This window comes from Agelaius phoeniceus, chromosome 14 (assembly GCF_051311805.1).
Source record: "Agelaius phoeniceus isolate bAgePho1 chromosome 14, bAgePho1.hap1, whole genome shotgun sequence".
In the NCBI taxonomy this organism is placed as follows: domain Eukaryota; kingdom Metazoa; phylum Chordata; class Aves; order Passeriformes; family Icteridae; genus Agelaius; species Agelaius phoeniceus.
Genome location: NC_135278.1, coordinates 16,330,053 through 16,349,977, shown reverse-complemented (window position 1 = coordinate 16,349,977; position 19,925 = coordinate 16,330,053). Strand labels below are relative to the sequence as shown.

Here is a 19,925-nt window from a genome sequence, read left to right as displayed (position 1 = left end):
CCAGCTCCAGAGGGGTGGCAGGGGATGGCATCTCCATCCCAGCTCCAGAGGGGTGGCAGGGGATGGCAGCTCCATCCCAGCTCCAGAGGGGTGGCAGGGGATGGCAGCTCCATCCCAGCTCCAGAGGGGTGGCAGGGGATGGCAGCTCCATCCCAGCTCCCAGAGGGGTGGCAGGGTGCCAGTGGCTGCGTGGTTACGGGCTTGGAATGTCCCAGCCCTTGCCATTTGCCACGCAGAGGGTTTATAAATAAAAAAGTCCTGCCTCACGTGCTTTTCCAGCACAGCCAGTGCCCAAACTAGCCCTGACTTGGATAAAGGCAGCCCAGGATTCGTTAGGTAAGAGCTTAACGAGCTGAGGGGTGGGACTGCGTCATCCTGGCAGAGCGGGGTGTTTGCACCCCACCTCCCTGCTGAGAAACAAACCCTTTCACTTTCAGTATTGGCTGCAAATTAGTTTGTACACTACAAATTAATCAATTACTGCCACCGTGTTTTGGAGAAGAAATTCAGGCCGAGCAGGGCAATTTGTATTTGTCACACTTAAGGGACTCTATTGTACCCAAAGGCAGAGGATTTGAGAACAACTGGGTTTAAAGCTGTCGAGCTCCTCTTCCTAGAGCCTGCTGCAGCAGCAAATTGACTGGCTGTGCCTCTCAGTTCTGCAAAAGAACAAACCCAAAAACTCCCCTCCACTTTTTATATCAAAACCACTCTGTGCATTCCAGTGTACGAGCTATTAGTTTTTTTGAATTTGGATCAAATCAGGCATTTTTCCCCCAGCAAATAGTCCTCCAGTGTGCTTTATGCATTTGATTCAAAGGCCTGTGTATTATTTGATGTTCTTAGGAGATAAACAATAAACTTTTGAATATGTTTTTTCCATTTGAATACAAGCCTAGGGATGCTTCACCCTGCATCCTAAAGCCTGATTTCCCCTGGGACTCATTATCATGCAGCTCACATGTTCAGTCACCTACACTGTTGAACTTACTATCAAATAACCTTCGAAATGTTACTAGTTATTACGTGTCAGAGGGCAGATTTATGATAAACTAACTTTGAAACAAAATAATGAATTCTCAGCATTCTGTTTCCAGCAGCATTTCTGGTAATTTGGCCGGATTTAAATTTTAAAACAGTAAGTTGCCTTTTTCTCTTATTCTGTCATATAAAACAGCTCCCTCCCCTCATGAAATTTCTCCCTCCTTAAATATGGTTTATGAGGATTTGAGCAGTGCCTATAAAGAATGAAAATGAGAATATTTGTCTGGGAGCTACCAAACTGCCCACTGGAGTTCATTTGTGATTAAACTTTCAGAGCTTTCTAACTTGGTGAAAGTTAAATTAACTTAACCCTTAGCACAGTCCACCTGTGTCCAAAACACAGCTGGGCAGTAGATGTTTGCAGGCAGAAATATTTTCTCCTCGTGCCTTTTACTGCCAGTATTTTAAGGTTTTGAGTGGTGTTCTCGTATTAGGGTGACAAAAATCAATAGTGTTGTCTTCTCAGAGAGCTGGTTTATGGCAGACCAGAAAGGTTTTCCAGAAGGATATGCTGAATTTCAGCCCCCAAAGTCCATATTTAGGGAACTAAATAATTGGCCAATTTTCATGAAGGCTGAGCATGACTTCAGGGGATCTGTGGGCACTTGGCCTCTTTCAAATGGCAGCTGGAGCCACCGTGACTTTTAATGAGATTATATCAGAGGCAGGAAATGCAGGTAGATAAATGCCATGCACCCGTTTTGGAGGTGATTAGAGGAGCAAACATCTGCAGATGAAATTTAAAAGCACTCACTATGTCAAAAATAAAATCTGGCTAATTTGGGGGGAAATCGGCGCGGCTCTTCTTGGCACCGGCGGGGTTTTTGTGGTTGCATTTCAGACGAGCACGGGGCAGATCAATGGCTGCAAGATTTTCATCTCCTACCAGACAAAGTCGAGGCTTTGAGATGGTGCTGATCTGTGAGACTGCACAGAAAGTGCCTGACCCGGGGTGGCTCTGTGAAGCTGGGGATGGAGCCTCCATTGCCAGGGCTCCCTCTCATCTCCTCTGCTCCCCTCGCTGTGATTGTGGCTCTCCAAGGGCACCACGGGCAAAAGTTCCATAGCAGGCTGTCTATTAATATTTATGCAGCAATTCAGGAGGTAATGCATTGTTAAAATACAAGTTGGAAATGCACCAAATTTAATCACTTTTAGTACTAGAAATTATCTGTTTCTACGTCAGGTAGAAGGTGGGGGGGGTGGGGGCATCGTTATGATATTTTATTTTTTAACCAAGTTATTTGCCAGTTCTGACACAGCTTGAATTAAGGGGCAGAAAATGATCTCGTGCAGGTAAAGTTTTTCTAAGGAATGCAAGATATCTCTGTGAAATTTGATGTGAGGAGTTAAAAAATCTTTAAAGTGAGCACTCAGTGAGTCAGGAGGTGCAGGGATCAGCCGTGCCACGTCAGCCAGGCCCTGTCTTCATGTGCTGGATCTGGTGTGCACGGAGGCCACTGGGATTTGCCCTTTGCTTCCATGCAATTCCTCCTGCCTGCATGGAGAAAGAATATTTTTATCACTGATATCACTTCATTTTTGCAGCTGTCTGCTGGCATCAGGTTAGCAATATAAACTCTGTCAGAGAGCAATCTCTGCCTTCCGCAGGCTGCAAAATCCACAATTATTATTTAGAGTTAACCTCCTCAGAAAGTGGTCCTTGCTGAAACTGTTCAACCCCAAAAAGAATTGTTAGTTATTGTTATCTGAGGACCTCCTACAGTCTTCCTTTGGTCAAATAAAGCTTTTTTTGTTTTCAATAGGACTTTTTTCTGAGACCAAGCTCTGAGTTTGCATGCAAGTAAGATAAATCCAGTGAAAGTAAAACATTAATTAAAATGTATTAAAAAATAAAAAAAGAAAATGTTTGAGTAGAGCGTGGTGCTCAAATGGAGCACTTTTTTTTCAGGTCACTTGGCTTTCTGATGTCATTTCTGGCAGCTTCGTTAGCCTGGCTCCATCACGTTCTGCTCTGAACGATAACGTGATGGGAGATGATCAAAGTGAGAATGCAAAAGGCTCAGGACATTTAAAAAATGTTCTATTCTGGAAATTGTTCTAAAACTATAAACAGATTACATTAAAAATCTGTCTTACCCAACATGGTTGCTCATCATCCTTTTTTAGAAGGAGCTATTGAGAAGTTTGGGTAAACAGCCTTGAAGTCTTTATGATGGCAGGCTGGAAATTTCTCTGGAATTTTAGGCAACCTGAGCCTCTCTGAAATGGAATGCAACCCATTTCTGCTGCTAGGTGCCTTGTTTTAATCTTTACACTTAAAAGTGGCAAAGCATATGGGTCAGATCACCCATTCCTGCTAATGGACACAGTTCCCTTGGACTTGGGTGTCCAATTATGCCAGTTAAAGATCTGTCTGTTACTGGGCTTTATTTCCTTATTTTTCTTGTCTTCCTGATCTCTGACCCTTTATCAAAGGAATGTCGTCTATAATATGATAATAACATGAAATTCTGAGCTCTCTTTCTAAGAATATACCCCAAAGAATTGTCAGGATGCTCACCTTTATGGGAAGAGCAGCTGATGAGCAGTTTCAGCCTCACAATTGTCTTTTCCTGGCACAGGGAGAAAGTTTGGTACCTGTTCCTGGCCTTGTGGTGGGATTTTAACCATTTCTGCCTTTCCAATTGCTCTGTGGGCTGAGTGGGTAAATAAACTCATTGGCAAGTCAACAAAATGACAGGAGGCCATTTTCCCTCATTTTAGCTGCCTTGTAGTGCTTGGGAAAGTGAGAAATTTGTGGGGTTTTTTAAGGGCTCCATCCTGTGGTGCTCTCAATGAGTGTGAGGATGTGGCTGAAGCAGAAATCCACAGGCACTGTGACTCCCTGGGTATGGAACAGAGCCTCACGGGAGGATTTCGATCTCCAGGCAGGATTTGACTTTCTGTTTTGATTTATGGGCTGAATATAAATGTGTATTTCAAGGAGTCATTAGAGTTTGTGGTTTGAAATATACAGGTTTGTGTAGGAAAGGGTGCTCGGGCTCCTTGCACAGCCCCACTCACTTCTTTATAGGAGAAAAAATGGCAGAGCATTGTGTGAAGGAAGAAAACCCTCCACCTCAGGCTCTTTACACCAAATAAGTGATGGGATGGTCAGGAATGGCATGATCCATGAGAAAGCAGGGAAGGAAAATAGGGAATACCTGTGCTGTGCTTCATTGTGAAACCCCTATTCCAGGTGTATTTTTATCTAAATCAGTTTTGGTGGTGGTGATAGGGAAATGCTTGAGAAGTGTTGGGGCTTGTAGGTGCAAATAAAGAAAGGCACAGCAGGAACATCCTAAATGTTGGGAGAGACACATCAGGGCAATCCCTTGATACCCACAGAGAGAGGTTTTGGCACCTGCCAGGCTGCCCTGTCCCCATCCTGCTGCAGCTGGAGCTCCTCTCCTTGGGTGGCAGCAGCACTTGCAGCTGGTGACCCTCGTTTGGTGCCCTTTGGCTCCAGCTCTTATCATTTGGGTAAATGCTGCTCTTGTTTACAATAATGGGAATCTGGAGCAGCCCCTCTGCCATTTCTCCAGCACGAATGTTGCACTCGGGGTGATTCCCACTCCTGCTCTGTGCAGATGGAGCCTGGGGGGCAAGGGAGGCTCCTTCCCAACATCCCCACATCCTGCTCTGCCAGCCCCAGGTGACTGAGCCACACAATCCATCTGTGAGGATGGGGGAGCTGCCCTTGGTCCTTTGTGCCCCTCTCATCTGCAGCACTTCCCAGCTCCAAACCCAGCTGTGGCTGCAGCCCCCAGTTTCTTCCCACACCTTGTGGATTGAGCCTGGAGAAAATTCTGCCTGGCCATGACAAACTGAGCATTGGCTCTGTGATTTGTGTAAGCTCGAATTTTCCACTAATTCACTTATATATCCTGGATGGAAAACACAGCCCCAGGGCTGCTATAAACCATGCTGCTGGAGCCACAAAGGGCTGTCCTGCCAGCTGGGAGTCGCTGGAGCATGAGGAGCCGGGGCAGGACCCAAGCCCAGGGGATGCCCTTGTCAGAGGGGCCGTGGGGTGGGAGCAGCCCCAGCCCTTCCTGGGGTGGTTCCAGCCCTGGCTCAGCCCAGGCAGTGCAGGACAGGCAGGAGTGGAGCTGTGTCCTGGCCACCACGCTGGCTCTGCTCGGTGCCCGCTGCCTAAAGCCAGCCCCTGGTGTGGGCTGTTTGGTGGCAAACATCCTGGCTGGCTGTGCTCTGCTCTCCTGCAGCCTCCGTGCACCCCAGGGCTTTGTTTTGTGCCGTGGTGCAATTCCCCAGCATTAATTTTCTCTATAAGCCACCCATAGATAATTTGAGAGCGTTTTCTTTTGAGCACAGCAAGAGTGGCACATCGGCTGATTCCCCAAATGATTGCTTGTCTTGTGACAGAGAGCTGTTGACCTGCTCCTTTAATGTTACAAGTCTGCATCTAACTGCTCTCTTAATCCAACCTACTTCCTTCTTTTTAATGAAATTGTCCCTTTAGCCTTTTTCCTGGGCTGGCTTTTCAACACTAACATTAGAAACAGGCTGCTCAGTTCTTTCCTCTGCTAACATCTTGCCCAGAGCTAACTTGCAGCTTCACTCTGTCAGCTGTAAGATATAGATATACTGTTGTCTTAATTACTCATATTTCTCCTGCTGCTCATAATTCTGCTTGTTCCACCAAAGAGCTCTTCAGAGAGCTTTACCGCTTCCCTCTGCCTTTCTTTGGGGGTTTAAAGGTTGTCAGATATATAAACGATCCTTGTTGCAGAGCTTTGGTGGTGACAGTGTCCTTTGTGGAGAAGATTTAGGGGGATGGGAGGACTAAATACGATGGCTGCTTTTAGGCTCCATCTCTGAGGAAGGAGAGAACACACATCGTGCTACCTTGCATAACAGAGCACCAGGGAGGGTGTTTGGCAAATCCCTTCTCTAATGAACAGCCAGGCAGCTGTTTCTTCTGCAGCTTAAAGTGCAGATGCTGATTGTCAGGAGAAGGGTTTTCTTTATCCACCACTGATTATCTGTGGCTGTATCTGGCTGACTGCTATTCCTCTAAAAATGCTGTTGAAAAGGGACTGGACACTTAAAAAAAAAAATCACTGCTGTGCCATAGGGAAGCTGTAGTCCTTTGTGGTTTCTGCTCTCTCTTTTATGATTATATACTACTGTTTCTGTTATCTCTATTAATTAATCTGTCTGCCACAGCAAGTATTGCATGTTGAGTGATGTAGAGCAGACTGACAATGTGATGTCCACAGTTTTTTGGCACAGGTTGGAACAAGTTTTGTCACCTCTAGCAAGTTAAACCTTTGGCCAAAGTCCCTCTCTCGTGGCTACTTTGGGTCCACTCTCCATTTTAGCAGCCCTCAGCTCCAAGGTAGTTGAGTGGCAGAGCAGATTTTAGTATTCAGCTGGTTGTCTCAGTTCAGCTGGCTGACAGGTTCAGGACGCAGTACTGTGAGTTTATTGTTAATTGAATAAATTAGGAGCCTGTCAAACTGCTGTGGTTGAGCCTGTTTCCCTCATACAACTTGTGCTGGTGGAGTGCCTGGAGGTGGGACTGTGCTTTCCATGAGTGGGGCTTAATCCCCTTGCTCCAGGTTTTGTTGTGGTTCTTAAATATATTAATTTATATATTTATATTTTTTTTCCAAGTAATTATTGGTGAAAATGCTGCGCAAGAAATATTTGAACATCAGAGTGGTGAGAGGTGGTGACACCAAAGATAACACACAGGTTTCACCTGATCTAATAGCAGGAACAGGCAAATAAACACCAGGCTGCAGTAAGTCATGACCAAACTCTTGCAGTAGCACAGATGTGACTAAAGAATCTGTTAGAGGAAGCAAATGGAAACAGATGAGAGAAACTGCTGAGAGAAATTAGAAATAAAGAGTAATTGGGTTCTGTGTGGAGGAATAGCACGGGGAAAATAGATTTTCAAGTCAGTGCTCTGCTCTTGAAGAGCTGAAAGGGATCAGCGGAGCTGTCTGGGGAAAGTCAGGTTCCCAGCAAGGTCACAGCAGTGAGGGCTCCAGGGAAATCCTGGCAAGGTGTCTCAGTTCAGAGCATTGCCTGTAGGAAACTCAGAGTCAGGGAGCACCACGTGGATAACACAGAGTACAACCCCAGCCCCAGACAAGGGCACTGGTGAGGATGGCCCTGTCAAAAGCCCAGGTTCCCTCAGGTTTGCCACAGGAATGTGTTTGATGCAGAGCAAAGAGAGGCACAGGCTGGGGTGCTCAGGGTGGGAATCCCCTGTCCATGTGCAGGGTGGGCTCTGCTGGGGCCAGGCAGGGCACCAGGGGCACCAGGGCTCCTGCAGAAGGACTCTGGGGCCACCCCTGAGCCTGGCACGGCTCTGAGGGCTGCTGGAGGCCGCAGAGTGCACAAGGTGAGCTGGTGCTTGGCTCTATTTACTCAAGGTTTCCTCTTGGAATGCCAGAGCTGCCTCCTGGAGCGGCTCAGAGGGCACAGGGCCGGGTGGGTTGGTGGCCATGCAGCTGCTTTGGCTTCCTGGCCACTCTCTCCCCTGCAGAGTTGGGCAAAGGCTCTGACCTGGGGCCTCAGCTCTCCAAATATAGGGATGTTTCCCCATGAACTCCTCTCTGCAAAGCCAAGGGCTGTTAAAAGAAGAAGGTCTCGTGACTGTGTGGTACTTGGATGCCATGGCAATGTAATTAGCTGCAGAGCAATCTTACTAAAAATGTCCTTGGTGGAGGAGAGGACGGGGTGGGAGAGGATGGATGTTAAAGGGGAGGAAGTTTCCAGACCTGTGGCTTCACCACAGCTTGGCTGCTTCAGCCAAGTCCTTCAGCTCAAATGTGAATGCAGAGGTTCAGAGCACAGTGTTTACTACAGTGTCCACGTGGGAGAGAAAGCAGCACAAACTCTTGGAGGTGTTAAGGGATTATATAACAGCTTCCCACCCCCAAGCCTTTCCAAGCCTTTGGAAAATTTTATGAAGTATCTTAGGCTGAAAACCTTTTTGAGCTGCTGGATAACTTGAAGCAAACTTCAGAAAAGTATTCCCATTACTTTTCCCTTGTTCTCCTTTTTCTCTCGTCAATGTTATCTGTGGGCCCAGGAACTCCCAGGCTGCCTAATCCAGAGGAGGCAGGCACGGGGTTCTGCATGGAGCTCGGTGCAGCAAAGCTGGGCTGCTGATTCCTTTATCTCTGTTGCTCTGCCAAACCCTCAGAATTTGGCAACCTGGGTCTCTTTATATCCGTTAGGCCTTTTTTCCTCCCTCCCTCTCTCCCTCATGACCTCTGTGGCTGCATTTGCCAAAAGTTCCCTGTGTTAGATATGAGGCTGTGTATCAGCATCCACAGGGCAGATGCTCCCAAGCTGCTGAAGTATTAAAGAATTCCAGAAAAATGGAATTGTGTGAAGCATTTGGAGTTCAACTTGAGCTCTGGTGAGCTGGAAGTTACTGTAGAGAGTCATTTCACCAAGTTCTGTTCTCAGCTGTGTCCTCCAGAGAGGAAGAAATCACTTTCTATTGTTTATGATTAATCCTATTGCTCATTTATATAAGCAATTATAGATTTTATTTTTGGGTTAAATGAAGACTGACTGTAGTAATGAAAAGTAAGGTTTCACAGAGATATTTTTTAAAAATCAGGTGAGATAGTGCCGGGATGCAGTGGAGGGTGAGCTAGGATTTGGTGGCATTTTGGTGGATTTCTGTATTCAGACATTGTTCTCCTTTATTTGAATTTTCTTGTGTGTTAGGACAAGGCACAGGGAGCCGTGTTTTCCATTCTGATGAATGGAACAGAGCTCAAGGAGTTGAGCTGAGATTGGCTTCCCCTGCAAGAAAAATTTCTCCCTGTCACCCGAATTATAATTTTAAAGCATGAAAAACCTTAATCAGAACAGCAGCATTTTAACTCCTTACGTTTTACAACCTGATCTTTGCAGAGCTAAAAGAATCCCTGTTCCCTGAAGTTGTTCAGAGCTTGCTCTGGGTTGTAAAATTCTGTAAGGTCACCTGGATTGCTGCACATCAGTGAGGTCCCAACAGGGTGTTCTTGAGGAGACAACCAGTGCTGTGATTTAATCCAAATCTCTTTAATCACAAATAATCCACATAACTCAAATGTGCTCACCCAGGATCCAGTTTCAGAGCTGTGCTGAAGGGAGGAAAATCTTGTGTTGTCACAAGTCCTGCTGACATCAGTGGGGTTTCTCATTGATGCAGGACTTAGCGCTGGCACATGCAATTACAGCAAAATTTGGGGTTTAGCATATTTGCAATTTACTGTATTTTTAGGCAGCTCTTGTTTGGAGGTGAGTAAATGAACTCTGGGCCACATCCAGCAAAATCTCAGACTGAAGAGTTGTACCAAGTGCCAGGGAAAATCATACAATAATCTGAAATAATTTGTGGCATGATTAAAAAAAACTGTAAAGGTTTGGTTTGTATTTTTGTCTTAGAAATGTCACTTGCTACGAATGAGAAAAGATCCTGTGCTTCCCTCCAGGCATTCTGTGTTGGGTCAGAAATGTTTCAACAACAAAACCCATAGGATTTGTCAGCAGAAATAACACCCAGATGTTATTGCAGTGTTGCTGGTTATGATTTTCATCTCCAAGATCCCAAAATCCACTCAGCCCCTATTACTGGGATGTGCACACAGCTCTGGGGCCTTGGGGCCCTTCATCCCAAAACCTGCATCGCAAAATCTGCATCCCAAACCTTCATCCCAAACCCTGCATCCCAAACCCTGCATCCCAAACCTTCATCCCAAACCCTGCATTCCCAAACCTTCATCCCAAACAGTGCATCCCAAAATCTGCATCCCAAACCTTCATCCCAAACCCTGCATTCCCAAACCTGCATCTCAAAACCTTTTCAGAGCCAGGGGAGCTGTAAACAGCTGAGCAATCCCGGTGAACAGAGCCCACACAACTGTGCAAAGTAATCCCCAAAAAAATGATGGAAAGGGCAAAAAGAAAACACCAGAATTTCCAAACCACTGAGACCTCAGCCAGGCTTCAAGATAAATACTGAAATAAATAAATAGTGCATGATCTGGGAGGCTGAATCTGTACCCATGCCCACACTTTGTTGCTCATCCAGTGAAATAATAAATACAAGGTGAACTTTTTTCATCCTGCAAACTGTGTCACCTCTGGTGCATTTCTGATGTGACTATTTTTTTTTCTCTGTGGCCATTTTGCAATTTTCTCTGGGTTTGTTTTGATTGTAAATAGGCACACACATTAGCTAAAGCCAGATAATTTTCTCCTGGCCAGCTTTGCCAGTAAATCACTGAGCTATGTAATTGGGTTTGTATAAAATTATGCACTGCAAACTTGGGAATAAGTAAAATAGAAACAAAAAGTTGATTTTTGTAAATAGTACCATTTTTTTACATTCAAAACTTCTGTTTGACTCCATTTTTCTATTTCCTATCATGATAATTCTTTAAATCTTGAATGAGGATCCAGCTACAGGATAAATTCAAGCAGAACTGATAATAATTTCTGGTTTGGCTTGTAGGTGGAGTTGAATACAGTGGTTAACTACAAGCAATATGTTCTGAAGATGATGGTGTTCAGACAAATACCCAATTTGATTCTGATAAATTGGATGCAAGACTTTGACCAGCATGAGAAGAACAGGTGAGAACCCTTGAGACTGATGCAGAAATAATCACTATTTTGATGGTCAGGAAAAATATTGCTCCAGCAGCACAATAGATCTTCTATTAGAAACTCAAAATACTAATTACAATCTGCCTAAAGACTTATTATAAATGAAGTGGAGATGGAAACATGTTTATATTATGGGGAGGCTTATTTGCAGATAAGCAGGAAACCAGTCACACATCTTCACAAACATAATTTTAGCTGTTTTAATTAGCAGGTTTGCTTTGATTTAATTTAATTCAGCGATTCCTTCTATCTTTCCTGACACATGTGCAAATAAAATGGGCTGACCTGACTCCTGACAGGCCGTTTCCTTTTTCATTTCTGGATTTGTTGTTGTTGATTCCGGCGGTGTTTGCGGTGCGGTGATGGGGTCAGCCCTTCCTCCCAGCACGGCCGCAGATGGAGGGTGGGGATGACAACTCTGCCTCTGAGGGGGCTTTTCCCCCCCAGCACTGCTGATTCCCGAGCTGCTGGGTGTCAAAGGCCAGCAGGAGTCCCAATAACCTCCAGTTCCCAATTCTATTTAGGGTCGGAATGACAAAAAATAGAGTTTTCCTTGTGTAGCTGTGGTAAAAGTGGAGCGACCTTTTATTTGCTATAGAGCCAGAGCCTGGAAAGAAACCCCACGTGTGCATCAGCTTTGGGTGGAAAAACAAGCTTTAAAGCTGTCAGAATTCATAGATTTAATGTTTGGAGATTTGGTGGGTTTATTTAAAAGTGAAAGTTGTTATTGACAGAATAAGAACGCGTAGTCCAGGCTAAAATCACAACATTAATACACTGACAAAACCCCAATCTGTGTTGACTTTGTTGAGCTTTTTGTTGGTCTGAGGGCTTGGAAAGTATTTTTTCTTCTTTATGTCAGAAAAAACATTGTGAATACGCCAGGTGTTGTTCTCCCCTCCCTCTGCAGTCTCACAGCTCTATGATAGGTAATTAAAATAATCACTGAAATGTTTCAAAGCTACTGCAGCCTTTACTTGACTTTTAAAATTCCTATTTGAAGAAGAATGTTAAAATTAATTTGTATCTGGCTCAGCAAAGTGCTCTTTACTTCAGCAATGGACTTTACAACATTGCCAACAAAAAGAATGGAATTAATATTATATTTGCCTTTATCTAGGGTTATTCTGTTAACTGTTTTATACTGGAAATTAATTTCAATATCACACAGATGCCTACAAGTCTTGAATGCAGCAGTTTTAGCATGCAGCCACAGCTCTCCTAGTTCATAATCGTGGTAAAAATAAGAATTCAAAAGGAACAAAGTTGCCAGGACAATTAAATGATTCTACCCCCAGATAATGGAAGGACAAAGTTATATTCTTGGACTGTAAAATCTGTAAGAGGGAAAAGTGTTATTCAAGAAGTATTGTGTGGTTATTTTGAAAAGAATGGTAATTTTACAAGTTTGTCTTTCTGCTGAGGAAAAATACTTTGGAGACGTTGGGATAGGAGCATTTTTGGTATGGAAACATTCCTCCGTTTTTCTTCCCTTTCGCTATTTTTTGTATTTCAGTTCCCTGCTTCTGTAGGCCTTTGGAAGCCTTGTAATTCATCCTTTCTGGAATTCTTGGTCTATGGTACAGGATTTTATTATCAAAATGAGCTTTCTTGTAATGCATTCTTTTTGATCCTTAAAAAACCCCTAATCTTTACAAATGAGAGTTTTGTGTCCCTGTAAAGGGGATCCTTCTCCCTTCCTTCCCTGACTTGTCCCTCTTTGGGATTGGCGCTTCCCTGGCAGGGCAGGAGTGGTGGCAACCTCTGCAAGCAGCAAGGACAAATTGAGGAATTTTTGGGATAAATGGAATAGGTTCAGGCTTTGATTAAAAAATGGAAAAAGCCAGGTGGGAGGGAAGGTTTTGTGTCTCCCTCGTTGGTGTGTGGGGAATCCTTGCCTGGTGTGGAAGTCAATATGTGAATAAAGCAAATGTTTTTATGTGTTTACCTGTGGAAATATGAGAGATACCAGGGAACAGGGTGCAAACCAAAAATATCAATACTGGTAAATTCAAATAAGGACTTTTCACTATTAAATTTCAAATATACCACTATTTGTGCAAACATTTCCTATTTAGGAAAGAGAGCATAACCTGCGTTTTTGCTCCTTTGCAGACATTTTTAACTCCTTCATGAATATTTCTAAATCCTTTTCTTCTAGCCACACACAGGCATGGCAAACAAATTTACAAATGTGGATAAAAACACAACTTAAATTCTCATCTGCGTCCTTGTGTCAACACAACTCAATCTGACAGTGTGTTTTTGCCAGGTGGAACAAAGAGCAATAAATTAGTTCTGAACATTTATGATCTTGCATTATAAAGACTCCAACAGACTGTGTTCAAAATCAATTGTCAGAGTGATGGGGATTAATAACTCTGGTTCTGTAACCTTTTCCATATCTGCAGCCTGGCTAAGGGCACGTTTCAAGATCTGCTGCCATATTTCATTATTGCAACCTCCATTTGAAAGACCTTTTTGATGCTTAAAAAAAAGAAACAGATTACTTTTTAGTAGGGCTGGATGAATAACTCAGAATTAATAATTCACTCAGTGAATTTTGCCTCTTATTCTGTAGGAAGAATGAAGAAAAAATAGTTGTCAAAATTTTTCTAGTGACTCATTGGGTTTTTTTATTAATCAAAAGTAGAAATCAGAATTCAGGCTGTGTTATGTATTTGTGATTGATCAGTCAGGTGGTATTGGTTTAATTCTCCAATTAATTGAGGACAAATACTAGAATAAATTTCATGATTAAATATTTGAGGAGACAGTTTTTAAAAATCCTTTTCCACCTTCACACATGCTTAGAATCAGGTTTGGAAAGAACTCCTGAAAGTAAAAATCTGAGTACACAAAAATTGTTGGAAAGGAAACATAAATAAGGCAGGAATGTGACCAAGCCAAGTTTATTACGAGACACAAATAACTTTGAGACTTCCACAAAGTTTCCCTTCTTAGCTCCAGCACCTGTTTTGGGAGAAGAGCAATAAATATTGGGATAACTATGGGAGCAAGGTAAATGAGAGGTTTATTGAATTTCCCTGCCTCCCCGGCCCCTGTGCTGTGTTTTATGGCAGTGAAATGTTTGATGTGGGCGAAACCCCGTGAAGAATTGGCACCTTTGGGCTCTCTCTGCCTCCCAGCCGCAATCTTCGCATCCCACCCATGTCTTCTCCTGCATTTTCGTGCACTTCACTTTGCTCTCTTCCTAAATAGAGATAAAACAGTTAAATATTTCCCAGGCAAATGCCCACATGTGATCTCCAGGGCCGTGCATACCATCAAACTGTCATTTCCTTCGATTAACCTCCGCCTGACCTCCCTCCCCCGGGCGCTTTCCCAGCCCCTTCCTCCTCCACTGGAGCCCGGTGCTCTCTCAGGTGAGCGCCTCCGTCACTCGGGAGCTGGACACGCTCCTGCAGAGCCCAGGGAGATGTTGGCATGGAAAACTGGGCAGAATTTGCCCCAAGTTGCACAGCCCAGAGCTGGGTGTGTCCGGATGCGCAAAGGAAGCGCAGCTCGGAGAAGAGCAGGTGAAGAAACTTGAATTTTAAGAGTGTCTATAAAGCGTTTTATGAATTTTGTGAAATATTTAAGATCATAAAAGGCTCATGAGTGAGATCTACAAGACTTTTCTGTTGTAACTCCTTCATGCTCTCAGGAAGAGCCAGTTTGTGGCCAGTTTGCCAGTTTTTGAGAATAAAATCAGGACCAGGAGAGGATCAGAGCTAATGAGTCACCTCCCTACAACAACAGAGTTTGGAAATTGCCAGGATAATCTATTTCATCATTTTGATACCCAACAGGTCTGTGTTTCATCTCAATTTTTATCTACAGGTAGCAAGAAAATGAAAATTAGGGAGCCCAGAAGAAATTAAATATTTCAAAATTGTTCATCCCTACAAAAATTTCAGTTATTCCAAACTGAGCTATTTTACCTGGTGGTTTGCAAGAAATGCTGATGTTTGTGTCAGCTTGGGACAATTTTATTTTATTTTTTTTGTCCTGAAATTCCTCTAGAGAGAACTATATGGAACTGAGATAATATGAATCCAGTCAGATCATGCTTTGGGCTGACAGCAGAGAAAGCAAAGCCTACATTGAACCCATAAGTTCTGCTTATGGAATAAAATATATTTTGGGATGATAAAAAAGGCCATGTGTGGTGAAGAATCTCTTCATCCCAAGGTAAGCTGGTACAGTGGCACAAGCTGAAACTAAGCACTTTGGTTCTAGGCTTAATTTGACTGTTAAATCTCATATTTTTTGCTGAGAGATTAAAAATGTGCCATCAGAAGCCTCAGCATCACATCAGTTCCTATGGATGAGGATGGTTTATCCCTTAAATCAGTCTGTGATGTAGCAAATAGGTCAGAAAATTCCTCACCATTTCATAACCAGGCATAATTTACAGATTTTACAGGATTTTTGTAGACAGAGAACCCTGGAAATGTTTAGTTGGAAAAGACCTTTAGGACCATCAATACATCAGTGCTGAATACAACTTTGTCTTTTTTTATTATCCCATTAACACTAAAAGAACAGAGTCTAAGTATGCAGCATTCCATGATTTCTACTCCACCCCTGAGATCATGAAACCTGTTGGAAAACAGTTTTAAAGCAAGAAAAAATTGCAATGTAAGATTCCTGTGCAAACTCTGGATCCGTTCCTTCTGCCAAGAGTTTATAATCTATTTTTAAAGTATTTTTTTTCATGCTGTCCTTTGTTTTTCCCCCCATTCCAATGGGAATGTTACATTTATATGTTACATTCATAAACCAGGTGGAAGCAGATATTGCAGATGTACAGTGGGGATGTTGGTGAGAATTTCCAGCATGGCATGGTTGGTGGACCAGTAACACCAAGCTCCTGCACTGGTGGGAAACTGGTGTGACTGGTCCAACTCTGCTTTAATTAATACCTAAAAAGTAAATCATTCTGTAATTCTACAGGATTATTAAAAAAGTCACACTTTTGGAGTAAATGTTTCACGTTATTGTCCATGTTAAGGTTTTTCCCAATGATTCTCCAGAAAAAACCCCGATATTTTCTGTGCAGTCCTCCCCCAAACCAATCTGCAGTGACGGGGCTGTACTCACCTGCTGGAGTGGAGAATTTAAATGGAAGAACAAAAAGAAACTGAAATTGCCTTAGGGATTGAGGTCAGGTGAAGGTTAATCAAAGGAAATGACGGTAAAATGGCATTCGGGGCTCTTGGTACATTTTTAATCATTCCTCTCCCTGTCGCTCATAAAAGACACAAAAGATGTCCAACTTTTTGCCATTGTGTTTAGTTAAGGATGGCTTCTATTTTTGTCTCTTGATTGTTTTAAAATAGCCTTTCTTTTTGATTTCTCTCATAGATTTAGCTCCTGAGAACTTGCATTGCAGTGCCTTCAAGATGTGTGTGGGAAATTGGGAATGTGTGTGTGGGGGGAAGAAGAATGTTAAGAAAAGGGAGTAATTTTCCCCAGAATATCTCTCATTTTAACTTCTCTTTCTCAAGTGATAGATTTTGAAGGATTTCTAGAAGTCATGAGTTTAGGGAATAAATACTCAGGAACGCTAAATATTCACATTATTACACAAGTGTCAAGCTAAGTGAAGTTCATGATTGCAACTACTGGAAACAAGAATAGTTTCATACTCTGCTATCTACAAGCTATTTTTCTGGCTTTAAATCAAAGTATTTTTTGTATTTTTTGTAAAAAGTATGAGAATAATCTCCACCATTGCTATGAAATTGTGAAGTCCTGTCTGAATTTGCAGTATGTTGGTTTTATTCTGATTTTGTGTAAGTGAAAAGGCCCAGTTTGGGAACTTTTCTTTCCCAAGTTTGGAGCTGTCACTTTATGCCTGTCACCTCAGATAACTTTGGCATAACTACAACAGGAACAGGAGCAACTTTATGTAACTTATAACTGCCCAAGGCGACTTTTAAAAAATGTGAGCAATGCATTTTTTTTTTTCAACCCTGTTTGTATAGACTCCCTTCCCCCTGTAACACAAAGGGTCCTAAAAGGGATGGATTAAACCCAAACAGCTTTTAACTGAAGTAACTTGGTGTAGCAAATGTGTTCTCCCTGCTCTTTTCATCAGGGTTGTGCACTGAGCCCCTTGAATGATGCAGCTGGAACTGAGCTTAGGCAGGACCCTGAGCCAGGTTTAGGCAAGACCTTAAGCTTTTGGAGAGGTTTAAAACCATATCCCTGCAGCCCCGTGCAAAGAGTTGCAGGAAAATGAGATTTTATGCATGTGAGATGCTCCACACTTTGGGGGGAAAAAATGAAATAGTCTGGAAGTGATTTCCCTGTGTGTCCCTGTGCTGGTGTGGCCGGGATTGCCACTGGGAATGTGGCACTTTTCCTCCAGATCCCACTTAGCAGGGGCTGCCACATGGATGCCAGATGGGCCCTTTGCCAGGGAGGAGGAGGAGGAGGAGGAGGAGGGGGAGGGAAAGCCCTGCCCACACTGCAAACGCTGCTGAGGAAAAGCCTGTCAGGGAATTGGTGTAAAAATTGGGGGAAAATGGGAAATGTGTATCAGGAGTGGCTGAGCACAGGCTGGGTTCGCTCCCAGGGAAGGGGAGAGGAGCAAGGCCGGGCTCTGGTGCTGGGTGTGCAGAGCTCCCAGCAACAAGTGCTTGGTTTTGCAGGCACAGAGAGATGAGGAACCCGGGGATTTCTGTGCTCCCAGGGTCGGACTGGGGGCTTCTGCTGCTGTAACAACACCAGAGCCAGGTTTATGGAGGGCAGTTTAACACAGCCTCAGCCTGAGCAGCCGGTGCTGCCCCTGGAGCTCCCTGTCTGGCACAACCTCTGGCCCACTCACAGAAACCCAAATGGTTTTTGGTGTGTTTTTGGCAAAACAGGAATGTTGGTTTAGGAAAAAGAATAAAATATGAGAGAGAGCTTTTAAAATGAGAGCTGGGTACCTGAGTTGAAGGCAGCATTGACTGCTGACAGCTGGAACCGTTGTGGGCTGAGGAAATGTGATTTTTCCACCTGGTCTAGTGGAAGATGCCCCTGCCCATGGCAGGGGATTTGAAATTGGATGAGCTTGAATGTCCCTTCCAAACCAAACCATTCTATGATTTATTTTTTTAAACAAACAACATGACCTCAGAATTTTGCTGAAATCAATACTAAAGAATCATGGCCAGATCATAACTCTATTTTAAAAACATCCAATAAAAATATTCAGTGTATTACACCCCTGCATGCCCAGATTATTCAACTATGGCAAAGATCAAGTTGGTTTGAGCATTTTTTTGCAACTGCTGGGATCATCACTCCCTCTCCTGCCCATGGAGCCCATCCTGGATCAGGGCTGCTTGTGAGGACAAGAAGTTATGATCTGATTGTAGCTGCATTAATGGGTTTGGGTGTTTGCCATGTTGTGGGATAAAATAGGAGTATTTAGAGTTTCCCCATGGGTGGAAAGTGGGGTTTGTGGGCAGAAAGGAGGGTCTGGTGTTCAGTCTCTGCTGAAGCTGAGGTGAGGGCAGTGAAGCAGCTGAGGGGAAGCTCTGCCTGGTGTCTCAGTTTTTCAGGCTGATTTTTACATCTTGTACTGAATTACCAGCCTGAGAGGGGGGCTCAGGGTGAGGAACCTCACTGGAGCATCAAAGGAATATGATAAAATATGATGGAGGACAGCAACAACTGATGGCTTTGCATTTCCTTTCACTCCCTGTTTCTGGAGAGAAACCTTCCATGCGAGTATTCTCAGGTGATGCCTTGGTTTCTGTTGGAATAAATTGCTTGTCTCAGTTTGATCCCTGAGTCTTTTGATAAAAATAATGTGGTTTTGTGCCTTATTAGAAGCATGGTTGAGCCCAAACCCTGGCAGGGCTGTGCTGGGTGTGAGGGATCAGGGAAGGTCAAGGATGTGCTGAGTACAGAGGCTCTGGAGGCTGCTGGCAAGCAGAGGGTTTGCCTCTGCTGCTCTCAGCTTTCCACCTTCATTTTCCACCCTTCCACCATCAAGATGCAGGGATGTTCAGGAGAAAATTCACGCTGTCTAATTTTAGATGTCCAATTTAGGTTGCTCCTGGCTGTAACAAAGCACAAGCTCTGCTTGCTGCAAGTCCCTTCAGCTGCAGTCAGTTTTCCATTTGAGCAGAAAGCACGGTGGGAGCAGCTCCACATCCCAGACAGGGCTGTTCCTCTCCAGAGCTGTCACCAGGCCACTGGGCTCTCACTGAGCACCCAAATCAGATCCCCTGTGGGGGCAGGACCAGCCATTGCATGGCAATTTTGTTGTTGAGGCAGCTCATTTTATTGTGGAGGTTTCTGTGATAAATCCTCAGTGTAAGCAAGGCTTGAAAAAGAAAGGAGTCAAAGCACTTTTAAGTGGGAAAGATTCACAGTGAGCTTGGGGTAAAGCTCAGTTTTCACCAAATGCCCAGAAGGGTGGGAATGATCTCCATGATTGCCTGCAGGGTCCTCACTTCTCCTGCTGCTCTGTCCCACTGGCTCTTGCAGCTCTGCATCAGTGAGCAGCAGAAGGCAGCCAGCTCTGTGCTCAGATTAGGGGAGGTAAGAAATTTGCTGAAGTTATTTGTTGTATCATCTGAAGTTAATTTAATGCTTAAAATAGACAAGCCAGTTCTGAGGGATTTTACCCTGAAACTGCCCTGGGAGCAGCCACTCCCTGCACTCTGGATGGAATTCCAGGCCCACCTGGACCCACCCTGTGCCAGGTGCTCCAGGAGGACCTCCCTGAGCAGGGATTTGGCCCCAGTGGTGCTTCCAGCCTCACCCACTACTCTGGGATGGTCTGGAGGAGGGCATTAACAGCCAGGACATTTCTCTGTGGGTTGGCCTGGAAACAGGAGCTGCCTGGAAGGAGATCTTTGCAATCAGGGGGGTTCTCCCTTCTCATCATCAGAAATTTGGGAGGGTTGTGGCTGCCTGGGCACCCTGAGAGGCTCTGGACCGTTTGCTGAGGCCACCTGTGGTTGTGGCTTTAGAGGATGTGTCACTATTTCACTCTGGCATCTGTTCAAAGTCCTAATTCTGTGCATCAGTGTCTTTCAGATGAAGACAGTGAAATCCTTTCTTGCCCCTGGTGTCTGAGTAAATTGATATCAAATTCTCTAATGAAAAGACAACTGTTGTCAGCAGAGGCAAGCAACAAGAAAATCTGGGACAGGAGGTAACTTCATGATGGATTCTACATCCTCAGGGACTATCTAAGCTCTGAGGATTAATTTTCT

General features: G+C 44.1%; 1 protein-coding gene across 16 annotated transcripts in view; it reads left to right on the top strand.

The window, feature by feature from the left end:
• LOC129125855 (uncharacterized) overlaps positions 1 to 19,925 on the top strand; it is an 86,151-nt gene that overhangs the window by 15,223 nt on the left and 51,003 nt on the right. For 13 of the 16 annotated variants that reach the window (XR_013184236.1, XR_013184235.1, XR_013184238.1 and 10 more), the window contains one exon: positions 10,544 to 10,665. The exons of the other annotated variants lie outside the window; for them this stretch is intronic. Coding sequence is in view for 8 of the 13 variants with exons in the window: in XM_077185902.1 (XP_077042017.1) it covers positions 10,544 to 10,665 (122 nt within the window). In the remaining 5 variants the exon portion in view is untranslated. The remainder of the gene's footprint in view (positions 1 to 10,543; positions 10,666 to 19,925) is intronic. 16 annotated transcript variants of the gene reach the window in all.